Below are 21,089 nucleotides of genomic sequence, written 5' to 3' on the forward strand. Positions count from 1 at the left end.
TTTTTCCTACCAGGCTGGCCACTCCCTTTCGGTGTCCCCTGCACACGCTCTACTCACCCCATACAAGTCCACGAATGCCGAAGTCCCACAGGTCTCTTAGCCACGCTCTCCCACAAGCTCCAAACTCAACTTGGCTTTCCCACAAGCACTACAAACTTAACATGGCAAAAACAAACTCATCATCTTACTCTGTTCTACTGAATTACTGATCTTGATAAAATAGCAAAACCTTCCACTGTTACCTGAGCCACAAATCTCAGACCCAGCTTAGGTGGCTCCACTGAATTCTCACTTCCCGTATCCCTGTTTTCCTCCCGGTTCGATCCCAACATCTCTGCCCTGCTTCCTCCTGCCTAGACTATTTCAATATTCTCCAACTAGTCTCTGTGCCTCCGCTTTTAAAAAATAATAATAGGGCCTCCCTGGTGGCGCAGTGGTTGAGAGTCCGCCTGCCGATGCAGGGGATACGGGTTCGTGCCCCGGTCTGGGAGGATCCCATATGCCGCGGAGCGGCTGGGCCCGTGAGCCATGGCCGCTGGGCCTGCGCGTCCGGAGCCTGTGCTCCGCAACGGGAGAGGCCACAACAGTGAGAGGCCCGCATACCGCAAAAAAAAAAAAAAAAAAAAAAAAACAAACAAACAAAAAAAATAATAATAATAGCTTTATTGAAATATAAATTCACATACCAAAGAATTCACCCACCCATTTAAAGTGCACAATTCACCGCGGGTTTTAGTTTAACAACAAGATTGTACAACCATCACTACTGCCTAGTTTTAGGATATTTACATCACCCCAAAAGAAACCCCATATCCAGGAAGAGTCACTCCCCGTACCCTCCTTCCCCCAGCCGCTGGCAACCACTAAGCTGCACTCTCTGTCTCTGGATCTGCCTATTCTGGACACTTCATATAAAGGGAACCACACGATATGTGGCCTTTTGTGACTGTCTGAACTCTTGCCCTTCCTCCTCTGTATTCCACCCTTCACAGTCACTAGGTTAAGCTTTATAAAATACAACTCATGCCATGTCACTCCCTTGCTTAAAATCCTTAATGGCTCCTGGTAGATTTCAGGATAGACTTCGGCCTCTTCTGTGCTCATAAAGGCCGTTCCCAACTTGACTCCTGCCTATCCCTCAGCCAATCAATCTACTATTCTCTCTTTAGTCCGTTCAAACATTGTTTCCCAGACCTAACATCTCTTTGCCCATGTGGCTTCCTCTGCTTGCGACAAACACCCTTTTCCGTCTTCCTTATCTATTTAACTATACTCACCTCTTGACACTCCGCCAGCCCAGGAAGTCTGCTCAGACCTCCTCTAGTGATTTAGATGCTTTGCGCCTATGTTTCTATGGCACCCATCTAGCATTACCATTATTCCACTGTGCTGCAGCACTGCTTTATCTTTCTTCCCAGGAGACCGTTAACTACTGAGCACACAGACCATATTTCATCTGTAGCGTTTCGCACAGCGTCTGGCACGGAGGAGTCACTTAAATACTTGTCAAATAAGTGTCGACGTGATCTTGGAATAGCACACCCCACAATACCCAGGAGGCGATCTGCAGTAAAGAAACTCAGAAGACGCACACACCCCTGAATTTCACAGAGTATTGCAAAAGGCACGTGACTATGAGAACTATGCCAAAAATAAAGCATTCTTAGAAAAAACAATGGGCAAACACCATTTTGGTTTGGTGGAGTTCCATGACAAGACAAAGATTGTTGTTTGTTCGCCAATTTCTCATGTTGAAAACCCAAAACTCATAACTGATTTTGCCCTTGAAAAACTGCTTGTAAAAGTTAGGTTCTAGAAAATATTTCTCATTTTTACAGAAGAATTTAAGCAAATAAGTACATATAATGAGCCATTACATGATAAGGATAAATTTGCTGGAGGAAAAAAGGCTTATTAAGAAAGTACCTGTAGGGGCTTCCCTGGTGGCGCAGTGGTTGAGAATCCGCCTGCCGATGCAGGGCACACGGGTTCGAGCCCTGGTCTGGGAAAATCCCACATGCTGCGGAGCAACTAAGCCCATGCACCACAGCTACTGAGCCTGTGCGTCTGGAGCCTGTGCTCCGCAACAAGAGAAGGCTGCGACAGTGAGAGGCCTGCGCACCGCGATGAAGAGTGGCCCCCGCTCACCGCAACTAGAGAAAACCCTCGCACAGAAACGAAGACCCAACACAGCCAAAAATAAATAAATTCATTTTTAAAAAAAGCTCTATTAAAAAAAAAAAAAAAAGAAAGAAAGTACCTGTAGATAAACTTTCTTCACACCAGGCACATAATCTGCGATCCGGCCGAAGAGCAGCCGTCCAACCCCTGAAGTGATGCCGATGCACATGAGAACCACCTCTTTATTTTTCTCATCTTGAAACCTTTCATTCACATATTTCATCTGTAGACCAAAGAGAAAGAAGCCACACTAAATATGGTAGGAAAACTGGACAAGTTTTGAAGCTTTGTACAAATGCCTTTGTGTCTCTACCATGTTATGGACTCTCATCCCCTTCCAAATTCAAATACTTATAAAATTTGCTCTGTAAAAAAAATTTATAAAATTTTTCATGAGAACACATGAAGAAAAGCTAACATGGTTTAGCTTGTTTATAAATGAAATAAGAATTTTTATAAGAGGGTTTAAAAAACATTTTTAATAAAAAGTAACCAGCACACCCTTTATCAGTTACCACTGGGCCATGAGCTAAAGGAAGAGACCTTTGAACACACTGTGCCACCTTGTCCTCACAAGGTCACCCGAGGATCCAGCCATCATCTACTCCCCTGAAAGGCAGTTTAAGGCTCAATTCTGGAGTTTCATCTCTTCTAGGAGGACCTGAACCAAACTGAAATAGGTTATACTGGAGCTTACAGGATAAAAGCATAAGGTTCTCTGCCTGAGGGTTTGCCTATTTGTGTGGCATTCGAACAGATAAAAATAGAGTCAGTTTAACAGAAAGAAGAAAGTCCTGGAGAGAGAATGTTTGCATTTAAGTCCTGGTTCCATTCCTTGCTAGCCTTGTGACCTTGGGTAAGTTGTTAACCTCTAGGGCCTCAGTCTCCTTGTCTGTAAATTGGAGACAGCAACAGTACTTCAAGAGGGTGCTTGTGAGGATTAAATATCTCTGTAAAGAACTTAGTGCCTGACACACAGTTAATAGTGATATTAATTTTAGCCTTTTTTTTTTAAAGGACCTTTTCCCTCAATTTACAGTCTACTTAGAATAGTGACTGCAAATCTACAACCCAACAATGTTTTAAAAGGAGTGTGACTAGCAGGTGTTATAATGGGTGACAAAACCTGCGGCTCAGCACCCACTGTTCAACACAAGCTTTGCTCCCATGGCCCCTAAGTTCCACGCTTTCCACCTCTTGCTCAGCGCTTCCACTTTCTCGGTGATCACCTATCTGTGCTCACAGCAAGGAGAAAAAGCATGTCTGTACTCCCACTGCTTTCTCTGAAATCACTGAGCTATTATAACAAACAGTTGTTTCAGACAATCAGACTCACTGTCCCCTATACCAAACGCTGGCCTGAATTCTGAAAGCCTGCAAAGCAAACTTGCCGGAAAGCGCGATGGCCCAGCTGGTACCCTGCCGCACTCACCCCCTCACAGCCTGCCTCCCTCCGTTTCAGTTACCACCACGACTGCTGGCCCAGCTACCCAGGTTTAGAAACTAGACAACCATCCTAGATTGCCCCCTCCCTCCCTTCAGATCTAGCAGTCACCACCCAGTTCTGATGATTTTACCTCCTAAATCTCTCAGACACTCTTCCTTTGGTCCGTGTCCCCCCCAGTGTTTGAGTCTGGGTTATCACTCCTCACCTGGACCCCTATAACAGCCTTTAATGTGCTTCATGCTACAGCCCCCAACTCCTGAATCTCTAACCTGCATTCTCTGAGACCACCTGATTAAGTTCAAAATTAAAAATAACACTGCTCTGCTATGACCCCACAGCCTTCAGGGTAAAGCTCAAACTCCTGGTTTGACTGATAAAGCCTCCCTACTTTGCTGCCGAGCCTCACCATGTCAACACTGTGCTGTCCAGTATAGTAGGTGCTAGCCACGTGTGGGCTATCCAGCACTTGAAATGTGGCTAGTTTGAACTGAGATGTGCTTTAAGTGTAAAACACACACAAAAAAATTTTAGAAAACTTAGTGGGAAAAAAACCCACAAAATATCTCAATAATTTAAAAATACTGATTCCATGTTAGAATAATATTTTGGCTATATTGGCTAAATAAAATATATTATGAAACTAATTTCATTTGTTTTTTTAACTTTTAAAAATATGGCTACTAGAAAATTTAAAATTACATATGTGGCTTGCATTATATTTCTATTGAACAGTGCTGGTCTAAGAAATTCACTTGTGGGCCTCCCTGGTGGCGCAGTGGTTGAGAGTCCGCCTGCCGATGCAGGGGATGCGGGTTCGTGCCCCGGTCTGGGGGGATCCCATGTGCCGCGGAGCGGCTGGGCCCGTGAGCCATGGCCGCTGGGCCTGCGCGTCCGGAGCCTGTGCTCCGCGGCGGGAGAGGCCACGGCAGTGAGAGGCCCGCATACCGCAAAAAGGAAAAAAAAAAAAAAAAAAAAAAAAAAAAAAAAAAAAAAAAGAAATTCACTTGTGGTCACAAAGATAAAACAGCTATTGATAAAAGTGACCTCAAACTGGCTAATTCCTCCAAGTCCTTATCAGAGATGGATTCCAGCTCAATTCTGAAGAAAATGAATAACCTAATCTAAGGCAGGGGAGATAATAATTATGTGTATTCATCAGCTTTATTTGGAATTTGAATCCAGAGTCTGATGTATTAATCCACTTTAGGAAACACCCAAAGGATCTAGAATAACTTTTTAAGACATTCTTTAGTATTCAAATAAGACTGAATATGCTAGCCATTCTTTTGATGAAACTGAGAACACCTGCCTGCCAAATTGCTATTATCCTTTATTAGTGGTTTATTTTTTCCCCCTGCTCTACACTTTGTAATCCTTAAAAGAAATAATGAGGTGAAATGTTCTGGGTCTCTTGAAATAAGGTAAATTTGGTAAATTCAAATTACACTTAAGTGGAAACTTACTTCTTCAGCTATAAGGGGTATTATTTCATTGACTTTTATTACTGTTGTCATTGTTTAAGTAAAGCAAGGACTACAGCTTCTAATACCTCCTTCCCCACCCTCAGCCAAAATTTGCAAAATAAAGTTGAGGTTTATTTGGTTTTTGGTTTTTTGGATTTTTGTCAGGAAGTAACGGAATCTGGGTGATTGGAGAATGGAATCTGGGGATGCTGCATCTCTGGGTCCTAGAGAGCCTTTCTTGGTGAGGGAGTAGTACCCAGGAAAGCTGGCGTGTTCTACTTGCAGCCTGGGCCTCCCCTGACTGCCACGAACTATTCTACGAATCCCTGCCCATCTCTCTATCCTCTGGAGACTGGCACACATTTTAGTTTAGCAGAAGGCATGAACGCTGGGCAAAACTGATTATTTCCAATAAACAGTCACATGGAAAGGGACATGAAAATGTTGAACAGATGTTTCCATATTTAACCTAACTTATTTAAACCGATGCAGAGCTTATATTAGAAGCCACTATCTACACAGGGGATAACACCATTTTGTACAGCAGTGGTTTAAAGTGGACTTTATGCAAATGTGTAAGTGCCTTTAGGGAATGAGTCTTTTGTTTCTATTCTAAACATTTGTTTACTCCAGGGCTGCACACCTCTCAGGGATTACCAGAGCCTTGCTGACTGACAGCTTGAACACTGCCTGATCCTGAAACACTTTCCATCATTCAAACAACTTTCGCTAACCACAGAAGCCATTTTTAGATTGTGTGAAACCCTATTTATTGTTTTGTTATCCAAAAATAACCAAGAACTTAAATCCCATAATATCTGCTCATTCTTTATCCACGGGTGAAAGAAAGACACGCTAGCTCACAGTTTACCCCCTTTCCTCCTAACCATCCCCACTTCAAGTAAATGGTGATTTAGCCTCTCTCTATAGATGACATGTTTCTGACCAGCCAACTGAAGAGAGAAGTTCCTCCCCCCTCACTAGGCCCAGAGGCAGAGCCGTTTTTGAGAGGTCGAGGGCAGCAGCCTAAGAAAGTGACCCTCCTGCTGGATCGGCCTAGCCCTGGCTTCTCCCCTCTCTACCTCTTCCCTACAGGGAGCCTCAGTGCCAGACGTTTGGAGACATCAGATAGTGTTCTTCCACTGAGATCCCAGGCTGAGTCCTCTGGCTGTCAGAGAGTCAACCATGAAGGAAGCTCAGTTTGGGGTGGCCACAGTACAAAACCAGGTCCAATACAGCTGACCTAAGTGCATTAGAAACTCAAGCTTCTCCTTGACAAATGGTTTCACAACAGAAGATGGCCCAACAGAAGGGAATCCCAACTCACTTTCTTTACGGAAGCCCCTGAAATCCAGTGATGCTACACATCTGCAAAACAAGGAGGTCACTGGTCCAAAAGATCCAATAATTAGGGAATTCCCTGGCGGTCCAGTGGTTAGGACTCAGCACTTTCACTGCTGAGGGCCCGGGTTCAATCCCTGGTCAGGGAACTAAGATCCCACAAGCCGCACGGTGCAGCCAAAAAAAAAAAAAAAAAAAGTCTAATAATTACTTATAGTACTGTTTTCTAAGATTGTGTTATTTGGCCATGCCATGACGGCCATTAGCCTCACTGTCCTTCCACACACACAACTTTTTAAGGGGATGGGTGGTTTTTGTTTAATATCTTTTATGTAACTTATTACATAAAAACATGATAAAACTTTGGTATATACAATTTAAACTATACATCTTTGGGGGTATAGTAGTTAAGAAAGAAGGGAAACTACAGGAGACGTAAAACAAAGATAACTTTATTTCTGACAGTGGACTTGTGGGAACAGCTGACTGACTCAAGTACCAAGTGCTAACAAAGGCAGTATTTTAGGAAGGCCAGGAAAGCTGAGTAAAACCAGGCCCAACAGAGTACTGCAGGCTATGGGACTAATGAAACTACAACTGCCTTTGCAGGACTGAGGAAAAAAACCAAAATGACAATATTCATCATCCACTGTTCTTGCAGTTACTACGCCCTTTGGGAGAGTAACAGATTCCAGACAGCAGTCATCATCTGTCCTTGTCTGTGAGCATTTGATTCCCTCATCCTCTGCCCTCCTCTTCAGATCACACCATCAAGCTGAAAAGAAGGTGGGCAACAGGTAGTCACGTGCACTCCTTTTGTGTCTAAGAGAATAAACTCTTGGCGGGGACAGGGGACCTGTATCATTTACATTTACACAGTATATTCAAAAATGGGATAGTAAATGCTACATAATATTTTCAGGGGTTGTGGAATTCAGAATGATTTCTGCAGCTTCCTACTTCCCAACAGAGATGCTGCATTCAGAGCACTTCTGCTCACTTGCTGGTCACTCCTGAGATTAGCAGTTTCAGCTTGTTGCCTCTCATTTGCATGCAGTTTAATTTCTAAGAATATATCCTTTCAACATCTGAAAAGCTACTCCGTGACTCTAAAAGACCATTCTACTTAAATATACTTTTTGAAAGGTAAACACAAAGAAAAGAGCCTGGTCCCTTTAAAAATTAGATGTACATTTGAAAGGCAGCAGAAGTCCTGCTAGAGTGGTTAATGGATAATCTCAGATTTTGTTGCAAATCAAAACTTTATATTACCCTTTGACTTCAAAGAAAGATGAACAGAAATCTTCTGAATGGAATGAGGGTTTGATTTGTTTTTTTCTTTCTTTTTCAAACAACTGTGTTTTCTCTATCTCTGTTTTTGCTAAGAAAAGGAAGTAAGGGCATTCATTCCCTGAGGAAGTTTTACATGGGCAGTGTACGCCAGCGAGCCCAGTGAGGTGACTAAAGATAGCAGGAAACTAAGTCCACAGATATGGGTACATAAAATTAAGCCCTTTATATCATATAATATTGAAATAGGACTCTATAGCCATTAAGACAGTCATTGATTAGGTCAGCCTCAAAGCATCATTTTAACTTGTTAAATTTGATAAACTGTGCTTTGAAATAAAACAGCTCCAAGATGTACTTGAAGTGAAAACGCAGAATTTCCTTGCCTGCCAACATTTTTAAGGACTAACGTCTTAGGCAGCCCACCGTCTCTTTACTAGTAAGATATTTGACATGACTAAACCCGTGGTGCGGGTACCGCCTGCCTGCTCAGCAGCTGACACAGTGGAGGGCAGACCTTTGGCCTGGCAGGACTCTAGGAGGCATGGGTAGTTGGTTCTGTTTGTTTTTTTAAACGGCCAGTCTTTCCATTTCATTAAGATGGGTTTCCATAGTGCAAGTATTCACACATGGCGCTGTCAAGACAGATAAATGTCAGGACTGAGAAAAAAAGAGGGAAGAGTTTCCAGGAAAATTATTTAACAGCCACCAAGGGGTAGAAAAAGAGTTCAGAAGGAAGGAAGATAGCTAATGGTTTGGAAAACCTTGGTCTGATTTTGAAAACATTTTCTAACTCTAAAAATTCTTTAAACCCTTTATTATTTTTCTTTTTGTTTTTTTGAAAAATAATTTTCCTTAGATTAAAAAAGAAAAGTCCATCCTTAACATAGCATTATTTAGATCAGATCAAGATTTGGCAACATGTTCTAGAGGAATTGTCTGTCAAAACCAATTTGGATTCAGATACCAGTTCAAATAATCCTGAATTACAGAAGTTAAGATGAACTTCATCTTAAAATAAAAAATAAGTCACTAGGATTTTTAGGTAACTTGAAATTATTTAGTGACCGTGACAATAATTTCTGTGTCAGATATTTCTCAAATTATCAAAAATTATTCTAGTCCTTCCAGAACAATGAAAATGTTTAATCCATTTTTTTTAAATTTTTATTCATTCCACCTAAATCCAAATATGATGCTGAGGGCTTCCCTGGTGGCACAGTGGTTGAGAGTCCGCCTGCTGATGCAGGGGACACGGGTTCGTGCCCCGGTCCGGGAAGATCCCACATGCTGTGGAGTGGCTGGGTCCGTGAACCATGGCCGCTGAGCCTGCGCGTCCAGAGCCTGTGCTCCGCAACGGGAGAGGCCACAACAGTGAGAGGCCCGCGTACCGCAAAAAAACAAACAAAAAAACCCAAATATGATGCTGAATAGTTTCTTTCTTGAAGTCTCATTCTTGGCACACCAGGGTCACCACTCTCTCAGACCCTTGGTTCCTGGATAGTTTGGATGAACACAGTGGACTGTGAATTGTTAAGACAGTGCCCATCTGTGAAGGAGGTAGACTGCCTCTACTCTGGTCAAGATGGCTCGGGAGGTCTCAGCCATGGTCCATGGCATGACCGCCTAATGCTTTAGTAGAGTACTTTGAAGATACACGGTGATAGAAAGGTCTCCGAAGATGTGGACTCCTGGTTGTGATTAATGCTCTTCTGAGGCATCATGTGTTTCTATGTTTGCATTTGTTTAAAAAAAGGTGGGGGGATATGCTCTTTTAAACTTACTCCTAGATTTATCTGGTGATAAAATCACCTATCAGCTAAATGTATATGCAAATAGATAGGTGTGGGTTATGGAGTCTGCAGTCATTAGTTGAATTGCATGAATTTGGAAAAGTAGTCCAAAATGAACAAATGCACCCAACAAAAGGCTAGTTCAATAAGGTTAAATTTTAGAAGTTTAAGATAGACTTTATCTTAAAATAGAAAGGGATAATTTCAGAAAGTATTATTTAAATCACTAGGATTCCTGGGTAATTTTATAACTTTACTTAATGACCCTGGCTATAATGCTAATAAGCCAAATATTTTGTAAATTATCATAATTGGTTCTATTTCTTCTTGAACACAGAAAGATGTGTAGACTGTTGTTTTACTGAAATTTTAATTTGTTTAAGGTAGATCTAATTATTGAGAGAAATAAGAGCACTATTAGTTCTTATTCAGCTTAATTTTGCCCTTAATTCTAAAGTGAAAAAAGATTGATCCTTCCATGAAAATTCTACCTTCTTCTACCCTTTCCTCACTAAGATTCCCTCAGACTAGTGGTGCTGGCTAGAGAACCCTTTTACCAAAAGCCATCTGGCCTCCTTTCTCCTCTAGTCTTCGTAAGCACACCACAGTGAGTGTCTTTTCTATTAATTCTAAGAGTTATCTAATTGCCGACTCTCTCCCTAGTATCACATAAAATTCAAAAAATTTTTTATCTGAATGAAGATTAAAAATTGTTAGGATTAGGGAATTCCCTGGCAGTCCAATGGTTAGGACTCCAAGCTTCCACTGCAGGGGGCATGGGTTCGATCCCTAGTTGGGGAACTAAGATCCCGCATGTTGCGGGGCTCATCCAAAAAAAAAAAAAAACCAATTGTTAGGATTAGGTCCAGAAAAGTTTTCCTTCCACTGCTGTTGCTTTCACATACTTCTGAGATTGTCTACCCCGATTTTTTACCCTTTTCTTAACAATGAGACTATTTCAGAGTTTGGGGGTGTTGGTGATTAACATTATTTTAAACATGTTCAGTCCTGACTTGTGATTTTAGTGTTCAGGAAGAAAAGGACCACACCCCTTTAGGATAGATAAGAAAGTACAAAGCCTGAGTGGTCTGGATTAAGGCAGCTGGCATGGCAGAGAGAACACTTTTGTGGACTGAGAGTTGGAAGGCCTAGGCATAGTAGGAAGAAAGAAGTCTTTGGAGTCAAATTATGAGTTCTACTCCTTACTGAGTCTAAGATCTTGGGCATCAGTTTCTTAGTTTCAAACCAATACTGCACACTGGTTCACAACAGTGGCAGTACCACTCCCTTGGGGGTGTTTCAGAAATCTGTGGAGGCTGTTTTTATCTTTCTGATAAAGTTGTGCCCAAGCATTACCTTTTTTCCAATTATTGTTTTTTATTTTAACAACATTTATATCACATAACATTTACCATTTAAACCAGTTTTGAGTGTGTACAGTCACTGGCATTAAGTATTCACCTTCTTGGGCAACCATCACCACCATCCATCTCCAGAACTTTTTCACTTTCTCAAACTGAAACTCTGTACCCATTAAATAATAACCTCCCCATTTTCCCCCCTTCTCCAAGTCCCTGGCAGCCCCCATTCTACTTTCGTCTCTATGAATTCGACTCCTCTAGGTATCTCATCTAAGTGGAATCATAGACTTTGTACCTGACTTATTTCATTTAGCATAATGTCTTCAAGGTTCCTCTATGTTGTCACATGTATCCCAAGCATTACCTTTTAAAATATGCATTATTTTATTCAAGAATTACTTTTTATTTCTCCTTGTGTTACAAGTGGGGCATTACTGATTTTTAAAAAAATTATGTATACAGGTAGGTTTCATGACCTAGGAATTTTGTTTCAGGAGAGAAAAGGAGGCACTGGGTCTGACACACTGCTCTAGATGTGTGACAGGGTGGCTGTGAAGGTGAAACAGAACTTAGAAAGCACCTCACAAGGAAGAGGTAGGACAGGAACCCTAGGACTGGGCAACCCCTACTCCACGATCCAGGGCAGCCCCGAGAGCTGAAGAACAGGAGCCAGGAGACACTGGCAGGGAATCGTGAGAAGTCCCTGAGACAGCTCCCGAGGAGAAGGAAACATAAAAGGAAAAAATGTATTCACAGAAGCAGATACAGTTAAGTAGGAACAGGGATACCGGATGTACATTGAGGCTATTATAATGCTTCATAAATTAAATAATCAACATATGGCAACATTTTAAATTGCACTGATGTGTACATGGGTCAAGGGCGTGGGTCATCCGTTAGGCTACTTATTGGGCTGTGGTCACCTAGGCATCCCATTCTCCTGGAAGCAGCTTGGAAGATGGTACAAGGCCTAAGAGGTGTTGTTTCACCTCAGCAGGGCTGACTATGTACCTCGAGCCACCCATTTCCATATCTTTAAATTACTCCACATTGACACTAGTCTAGATAAGCATACTTTTACTTCTATTATTTAACTTTTAAACCACACCATGTCACTAACTATTTGTATGTGGCCAGAGAAAGTCTCAAAAGCAACTAACTCCTCTCCCTAAAAAATGGAGATAAAATTGTTCTCACCTCCAGAGGTTGAATATTGAGGATCAAAGAAAAAAGAATTTGAAGAACATAAAGTATTATTAGAATGAAAAGTAGTCACGAGTAGGGAAATTAGTAGACATCCTATTACAGCAATTCAACCAACCTAGAGCTCAGCCTCAAACTGGTCAAAAAGTATTTGTGTGCCAGGCACATGCTCGGTGCTGGGGATGGAGCAATGGAGAGGAGGCTCTGTCCCTACCCTTGTCTAATCTACCTTACCTGGTTCTTCTTTATCATTTCCTGAGGTGTTGGGACACTCCCCACACAAAACTCCCCAATGTATTTTGTAGATAAATCCACAGTTTTCACCAGCCTTTCCCATACTTACATTGAATACATTATACAGGATAAGGGCCTAACAAAAATACACCACTGCTGCTTTTCAACTTAAGTTAAAATCAGATATTCTTAAATGTTTGTGGATTTCGTTCTCCCCCACAAATTTTAAATCTTTTAGCAGTTTGGGGCCTACATTCTAGGGATAATTTTCATGCCTGAATAAACCATGCATCACTTCTAAAAACTATTGTTGAATTATTTGTAAATACTTATTTTTGGCTAAATAAATATAATTTGGAACACATGACAAACTTACTCTACCTTACTAAAAGCAGCAGCTCTGTTTTAGTTTATTTGTAAATAATCAGTTTTCTAGATTCCTTATGTATTAATTACGTAATGTCTTCCTATCATGTTCCTATGCTAGTGTATTACAATTCGAAAGAAAAAAATTCCAAAAAACCACAAAAACAACCCAGCTAGCTTTTTTTTGATGAATATGCTCCGTAGATATTTAACTTTGCCATTAATTAGTCACACACAAGTGGCCAGAGAAGTAAAGATCCTTATTCATCTCAAGTAGGAGAATGCTGGTGAATACTGCCTAAGGCACAAAACTGATAAATGGGCAAATTTTCACTAACCTGAGTAGTCAAATTTCAGCAGATGTTGAGATCTGCAGGGAAATAAATGCAAGGTTAGAAAAGCAAGAAAAGCATAGACACCATTGAAAAAAATCTGAAAAAAAAGTGGGGATAAAGTGATGGAGAGAGGATGTCTATTCACTCCTGTAATAATCACATGAGAACTGAGAAACTGTAGTGTATTATCAGAAGTTATAAGTCGTGAATGAAGTATCTGGAGAAAAAGCAACGCTTGGGTCCTATGCAAGAATTTTAAATTTCTAACATGCAGATTTGAATATATCAGATAAAAATAAGTTGAATAAAAAAATTCACCAACTGTTGGCTGGCCTTAAAGATGGAAACTAGAGAAATTCCATGTCACAGGCTTCCTGAGGGCAACAGGAAGCTGTATCATTTTTGCAACTTCCAAATACTTAATTCTGCCCTTCAGGGAGAGAAGGCACCTACTGGCACCTCCTCAAAGAGGCTGTCCCTGACTTTACAAACTAAGGTTCCGTCCCACCGTCACCTTCCATCTCATTTTATTTTCTTCAAAGAAAATATCACTATGTGAAAACTACCTTGTTTATTTATGTGCTTACTTATTTATTGAGCTCCGTGAGAGCAGAGATCACGTCTGTTCTCACCACTGCATCCCCACACACCTAGAGGCACCCAACAGGTGCTCAGTGAATATTTGTCAGATATTCACTTGAATGCTTGAATCTGCTCAACCTGAATCTGTACAACTGAGTTGTAATTAGAGGAAGTCACATACGTGTAAGAAAATACAACAGTGACAGAATGGAATAACCCATTCTAATTCTATTCTAATAACATCCCTGCCACTGACTGCACAACTTTGAGCAAAATAAAACCTCTCTGATGGTCAAGGTTCTTATCATTAGTAAGAGAAACCAGTATTAGCACTGCTTTCCTCATAAAAGGCTGCTGTGAGAGTTGAATCAGAAAATATATGTGTGAAGGAAATACCTTTATATTCTTTCTGGAAGTTCATTGGGATGGGAATGAATGAATGAAATGAAAATAAGTGAACAAACAAAACATTTCCAGACCACATAATAGGGAAAAAATGTAGGAGTTGTGCGTGTGTACATAATCAGCACACAGGGAATCTTAATGGTTAATTCTGATATTTAAATTAATACACTATACAAAGAAATATTCTTGTGTCAAAGGAATTTTATAAGCCTATTTTTGAATGAAAAATAGAACAAAAATTACTTAAATTAGAAAATCTTGGTGAAAAAGCAATGTGATTACTTTTTATTCTGCAAACTACCAGAGCATTCTGCATAGCTAATAAGTGTGAAAGTAACGATAATCAGAATAATAAACCAAATCAAGAACAAAAAGAAGGAAGGAAGAGAGGGAGGGAGGGAGGGAGGGAGGGAGGAAATAATGAAACTTTAGCCCCTAGTACTTATCCTCTAGTGTTTAGTGTCCAGGCTAAAAACAAAATTAAAATGTCAACTCTCCCTCTTTTATTTGGTTGCAGTGCCAAGAAGACTGAGATAGGGCAACTCTTCAGATTATACAACTCCACTGGAAATCATTTTTAAAATGTTTCCAAAACTCTGCAATCATCATCCCAGGGCTGAGGACATGTAATGGGCACCAAGGCTCTTCTCCTGTCAGAACCTTACAATGAACAGAGATAAACACAACAGGAGAGGTCCGCTCAGCAGTCCAGTCCTGGCCCAATATACAGTAACCTTTGGTTTACATGGATTCTGCTATGAATCCTGCATTCTCAGGGCTCTGCCACACAATAACCATAACCCTGAGCTCTAAATATATCCAAAGATGACAAAGCCAGTACAACTGTTACTGGCAGCTTTGAAGAACTAGACTGTGTCAAAATGGGGAAGCAACCTCCCAATTGGGAAATGAACCCTATAAATTGACTAGAGTTATGTAAGGTGAGACAACTTCACTCCTCTAATGATTCAGTTTCTACTACATACATATTTACACTTTAGGCTACAATAAGCTTCCATTCATTTTCCACGGATATTCTTGCATGTTACACCAGGTTCTGCCACTTTTATAACTATGTGACTTTTGGCAAGCAGCTTAACCTTTCTGTGTCTTAGTCCCTCTACCAGACTTAAAAAAAAGAAAAGTGCAATTAAATGACCTGTACAATCCCTTCAACGCCTAAATTACTGTCCTACTTTTTTTTGCAGGCATTTAAATATCTTACTTCAAAGCCACACTCTTAAGAAGACCAGGCTCAAGCCCCAGCTGCACCAGGCACCGGCCTTGCAACCCTAAGCAAGTTGTCTTAACAACCCCAAGTCCAGTTCCTTTCCTGCTGAATGGAAACTGACCCTGCCCATCTCGTAGGGTGGTCCTGAGGCTCCAGTGAGAGAGAATATTTGTGGGAGCTTCTTATAAACTAAATGTTAATTAAACATGTGGGAAATAAAAAATACTATATGTGTTTAAAAGAAACTTATAGTTTAAAACAAACCCTTGCATGGCTATGAGGACTGGGCATACAGAATCTTAAACCGTGCTCTGAAGACTGAATGCTACAGTTGTTCTGGTCATGTTACTCTGAGAATAAATCAGTTGAATTTGACATGGATGCAGACACAGCTGGATTACATAACTGCACACCAGTTGTCCATGTTTTCAATTTTGCCTCCAAATGGTAGGCACTACCTACCATTAAATGAGCTTTTCTCCAATTTGTTACGAGGAAATATAAACTTTCTGATTACAAGTGAGCTGCCAACAAGTAGAGGGGTGAAAAAAACTAGATACAGATAATGGGGCTAGAAAGTGGGGAAAATGGAAAGTGGCAGGACATCTGGGAGCTAATACATAAGAGACGTGCAGCCCTCAAACTTGCTTTGGATCTCAAGACTCTTCCCTACAGCATGAATACATAAAGTGGCCTTTTCTCCTGGTGCCCTGTAACCCTTGGAGTTAGTGTCTGTGAGGGCTTTTCCAAAGAGGTGTGTCAGAACTTAGAGATAAGGTTAAACTAGCAGAAATATACTCTCAATGGATCGGACAATTCTCTCCCCTCACCAGAGCCACCTGGTAAATGTGGGGTAAAAGCCAATGTCCAGGTATAGCCTCACAAAGGAAGATTCTTCAAATTAAGATTTCTATTTCTATTAATCCTCTATCATAAAATTTATTTTCTAGTTGATATAAAAATCACGATAGAACCCTTATCAGCTAAATTTAGGTTCCTCAAACTTGCACAAACTTTAATTTGATATTAATACAATGAGTTGAGGGATAAGCAAGTATCCATACTACAGTTAAATTTTGAGATTATTCAAAAGTATATTTTAACAAATAAAACATGAGACAGTTAAAAACAAAAGACCTGGTGAAATTTACACATTAACAAGACAGAAGGACAGATACAGAGAACAAACTAGTGGTTACCAGTGGGGAGAGGAAAGCGGGGAGGGGCAAAATAGAGGGTAGGACATGAAGAGGTGCAAACTATTATGTATAAAATAATTAAGCTACTAGGATATATTGGATAGCACAGAGAATATAGCCAATATCTTATAATAACTTTAAATGGAGTATAACCTATAAAAATATTGAATCACTATGCTGTACACCTGAAACTAATATTGTAAATCAACTATACTTCATTTTAAAAAGAAGAAAAACATTACAGATATAGCTGGGGGGGAAAAAAAACAAGAGAGAAGGAACAGCTTTTCCAAGGCTTTTAGGGCCTTCTCAGGACACTTAATGATTCATCAGTGGCCTCAGAGAGTTTATATATAACTCTAAAATTCAAGCAATTTGCTTTTTTCCATTTTCCTCTAATAGTACTTATGTTATTAATCAAACATAAGATAGCTCTTGCTATAAATTTATACATTTGTCCATTTCTTCTTCTGCTATGCTTAATGTTTATTATAGGAAACAAAATTGAACATAAAACTATGTATATTCCACGTTCTGCTTGTCACAGGCTGTGAAAAGCAATTCAGTTTTCTCATATTCACAACGTACTAAAGACCAAAAGAGGAGATGTGGGGTCTGGAAGAAAGGTTAGGTGGTATCCCATCATCTCCATTAGCCTGTTTCCTCAGGAGTCCTCTCCGTGGCTGTGCAGCATCCTCTGAGTGCCGGGATGGTCCAACCCTGCCTCTGTGCTTCGTTCTGAGAGAATAGAGGGAAACTGGCAAGGCAAAGAAAACTCTGGTCCAGGCCCAGTGTGGCTGACAGTAGGCAGCACTCCACCTCTGAGGTGATCTGATGAAGGAACAGCAGACTATTTTACGAAAAGAACATGAGACTTAGAGTCTGAGATCTATGTTCAAATCCCAGCTCTGAGCAAACTCAGTGAGTGACCTCGAGTAAGCATAGCTTAACTTAGCAGAGTTGTTTCCTCAGCTCCAAGTATATAGTTATTTATCACACTTATTACACTCATCCTTGTGATGGTTACCTGAGATTTTGTGGAGATGCTTGGCACATGACAGATTCTTGACAAATGTTACCTGAATCCCCCTCTGAGGAAGCCACGAAATTGATGAAAGCATGTCTGCTGTTCCTATTTGCATGGCTTGGCGCCCTGAGCTCTGGCTTGGGATAATATTCCTGCTGTCACCACAACATGGCCAGAGGTGACCTGGCCAGTGAGGTCTAACAGCTACATTCCAGTACCGACCCACAGAGCATCTGGCATTAATCAAAGCCATAAAACATCTCCTAAGGTACGACATGTCCCATTTATTGGCTTATTTGCCTCAAAATTTCATTTCTAGTTTTAAAACACAACTTGTGGGGACTTCACTGGTGGCGCAGTGGTTAAGAATCTGTCTGCCAATGCAGGGGACACGGGTTTGAGCCCTGGCCCGGGAGGATCCCACATGCCGTGGAGCAACTAAACCCACGCGCCACAACTACTGATCCTGTGCTCTGGAGCCCGCGAGCCTCAACTACTGAGCCTGTGTGCCACAACTACTGAAGCCCACGTGTCTAGAGACCATGCTCCACGACGAGAGAAGCCACTGCAATGAGAAGGCTGTACACCGCAACGAGGAGTAGCCCCCACTCGCTGCAACTAAAGAAAGCCCATGTGCAGCAACGAAGACCCAGTGCCGCCAAAAATAAATAAATAAGATAAATTTTTTTAAAAATTTAAAAATAAAATAAAATAAAACACAACTTGTTGGGACTTGCCTGGTGGCACAATGGTTATGACACTGTGCTCCCAATGCAGGGGGCCCAGGTTCGATCCCTCGTCTGGGAACTAGATCCCACACGCAGGCCACAACTGAGAGACCACATGCCACAAATAGTTGCGGCCGGCAAGCCACAACTAAGGAGTCCACGTGCTGCAACTAAGACCCAATGCAACCAAATTAATAAATATTTTAAAAAATTAAAAAATAAAAACACAACTTGTTTGTTCCCAATTATAGCTGGACTTGGTGTCCACTTAAGTGCCTGTCAGCAGGCAAATGATGGTGCCTTCAATCATAGTCTCAGAAAAGTGGGATCTTCCCTACCAGATCAGAGTTTCTTTTGAGAACAATTACTATCTGCCACAAAAATGACACACTTATAACTTATGGAGTTTTTTCAAAATGGGCTAATAAACACATATGTTGCAGATTTCAACGCATGAGTCAGTCATCTTCTCTCCAATAGAGAACTATGTGGATCAGAGCTTAAAAACCAAAACTTGACTGCCATATGTCCTGGAGTCAAAGAACACAGGTGCAGCTTTTCAAGGCGAGCAGTGGTGGCCAGATGTAAAAGCAATAAAAACTAAGTCATCATTCTCGTACTGAGGATGGAACACTGCCGCTGAGAAGAGTTGCATCATGTTGTCATTTGTAGGCATTTATCAGTCAACCGGCTGACGTGGCCCTCTGGTCAGTGCTCTACCAAAGCGATGCAGACTTGTGGTCAGGCTCTGGTCTTGCATCCTCATCCTGTTCTCACACACACCACCCAAGGCTCTGCAAGATTTTCAGTTGCTACACAGTAGAGCAGACACTAGTTGTCTAGATTTCCTTGTTAATGGGAATAGCCATTCACTCCTTCCATACACTTACACAATAGTGACAGAGACACAGAAATTTCTTCCATTTATAAAGTTTCAATTTCAACATGCAGATAAAGCTATGGGTCAAAAGCAAAACACATCAACTCTTTTCCCCATCAACAGATGGCATTAGTGTGACTTAGTCTTAGGTTTGCTGAATTTGAGCTTATTGATTAGGTGTTGAATGGATATGAATACAATCATGTCCTATAGGTATAACATGTGAAACATCATTCTGGTATCAAAGTAGAGAATTTTAAAGATCAAAATGGAGAGAAAATGAATACTGCTTATATGGTGTCCCTTTAGACTTATCCATAAGATAGTCATTCGACAAATATTTGAGCACTCACTGTATATTAGGCACTGTGGTAGATGCTTGGGTTCATTCACTGAATAAGACAGAGAAGGACCCTTAGCCTTGTGAAGTTTACATTCTAGCAGAGGTATACACACAGAGAGCAAACAGTAATCATCACAAGTAAATTATGTAACATGTTAGAAGGTATGGGGACTTCCCTGGTGGTCCAGTGGTTAAGAATCCGCCTTCCAATGCAGAGGACGCGGGTTTGATCCCTGGTTGGGGAACTAAGATCCCACATGCCTTGGGGCAACTAAGCCCATGTGCTGCAACTGCTGAGCCCATGCACTCTGGAGCCCACACACCACAACTAGAGAGAAGCCCTCAAGGTGCAACAAAGAGTCCACTAACCACAAAGAAAGATCCCACATGCCACAACGAAGATCCCACATGCCACAACTAAGACCCAACGCAGCCAAATAAATAAATAAATATATTCAAAAGGAAAAAAAAAAAGAAGGTATGAAGCGCTATGGAAAAAGAAATAGCCGTGTGAGGGGGTTTGGGAGTATGTGGAGGGGAGAGGGAAGAAGGGGGTTTTAACCAGGTGGTCAGGGTGAGCCTCACTAAAAGCTGAATAGCAAAGAGAGCAGAGTGGTGAGAGCAGAGTGAGTGAGGGGGAGCGGGCCTGATGAGATCAGAGATAGGAGGGGACAGACCATGGAGGACCTTGTAGGCCACTGTAAGGACATTAGTTTTTACTCTCAGAGCAATGGGGAGCCACCCAAAGATTTTGAGCAGAGTGACTTGTGTGTGGAAAGAACACCTGTGGCTTCTGTGTAGAGAACAGACTACAGGGGGCAGGGAAGGATACATTCTGAAAGGAGAACCACCAGGATTTCTGGCCCGGATCAGGAGTGTGGTATGAAAGAAACAGGAGCCGAGGATGACTCCAAGGTTTGGGGACTGATGGAACTGCCATCTCCTGAGATAAGGATGGCTGAGGGCAGAGCAGGTTTTGGGGACGGGGGTAAAATCAGGACTTCAGGGCTGGACATGTTAAATCTGAAACATCTAACAATCATCCAAGTGGAGATATTAAGTAAGCAGATGGCTATAAAAGTCTGGTGAAGAATTCAAAAGAGGCCCGAGCTAAATATAAATTCTGAGCCACTGGTATATATATGATGTCAGAACACAGGACAGTAGATGGAACCATCATGTGGAATGAGTAGAGAAAAAGATCAAGGCGTAAGCCCTAGGACCGATATTCAGGGTCAGGGTGAAAAATAAGGAACCAGAAAAGAGACTAAGAAGGAGTGATAGGAGAGGTAGGAGGAAAAGAGCATGTTATGCTCTAAGAGCATGTTATGTTTCTGGAAGCTAATGAAGAAAAACTGGATAAGGAGGAGCCATAACAACTTCAATCCTGGGCTTCCCTGGTGGTGCAGTGGTTAAGAATCCGCCTGCCAATGCAGGAGACACGGGTTCGAGCCCTGGTCCGGAAAGATCCCACATGCCGCAGAGCAACTAAGCCCCTGTGCCATAACTACTGAGCCTGCGCTCTAGAGCCCACAAGCCACAACTACTGAAGCCCACACACCTAGAGCTCGTGCTCCACAACAAGAGAAGCCACCGCAGTGAGAAGCCCGCACACCGCAACGAAGAGTAGCCCCCGCTCGCTGCAACTAGAGAAAGCCCGTGCACAGCAACGAAGACCCA

At 41.5% G+C, this 21,089-nt stretch overlaps 1 protein-coding gene across 1 annotated transcript in view; it reads right to left on the reverse strand.

Moving 5' to 3' along the window:
• Positions 1-21,089, reverse strand: part of SLC16A10 (solute carrier family 16 member 10) — a 141,944-nt gene that overhangs the window by 11,896 nt on the left and 108,959 nt on the right. Inside the window, exon 4 of the mRNA XM_082633206.1 lies at positions 2,261-2,404. Coding sequence (XP_082489332.1) covers positions 2,261-2,404 — 144 coding nt within the window. The remainder of the gene's footprint in view (positions 1-2,260; positions 2,405-21,089) is intronic.

The sequence above is a fragment of the Mesoplodon mirus genome, assembly GCF_964341445.2.
Source record: "Mesoplodon mirus genome assembly, chromosome: 10".
Lineage (NCBI taxonomy): Eukaryota > Metazoa > Chordata > Mammalia > Artiodactyla > Ziphiidae > Mesoplodon > Mesoplodon mirus.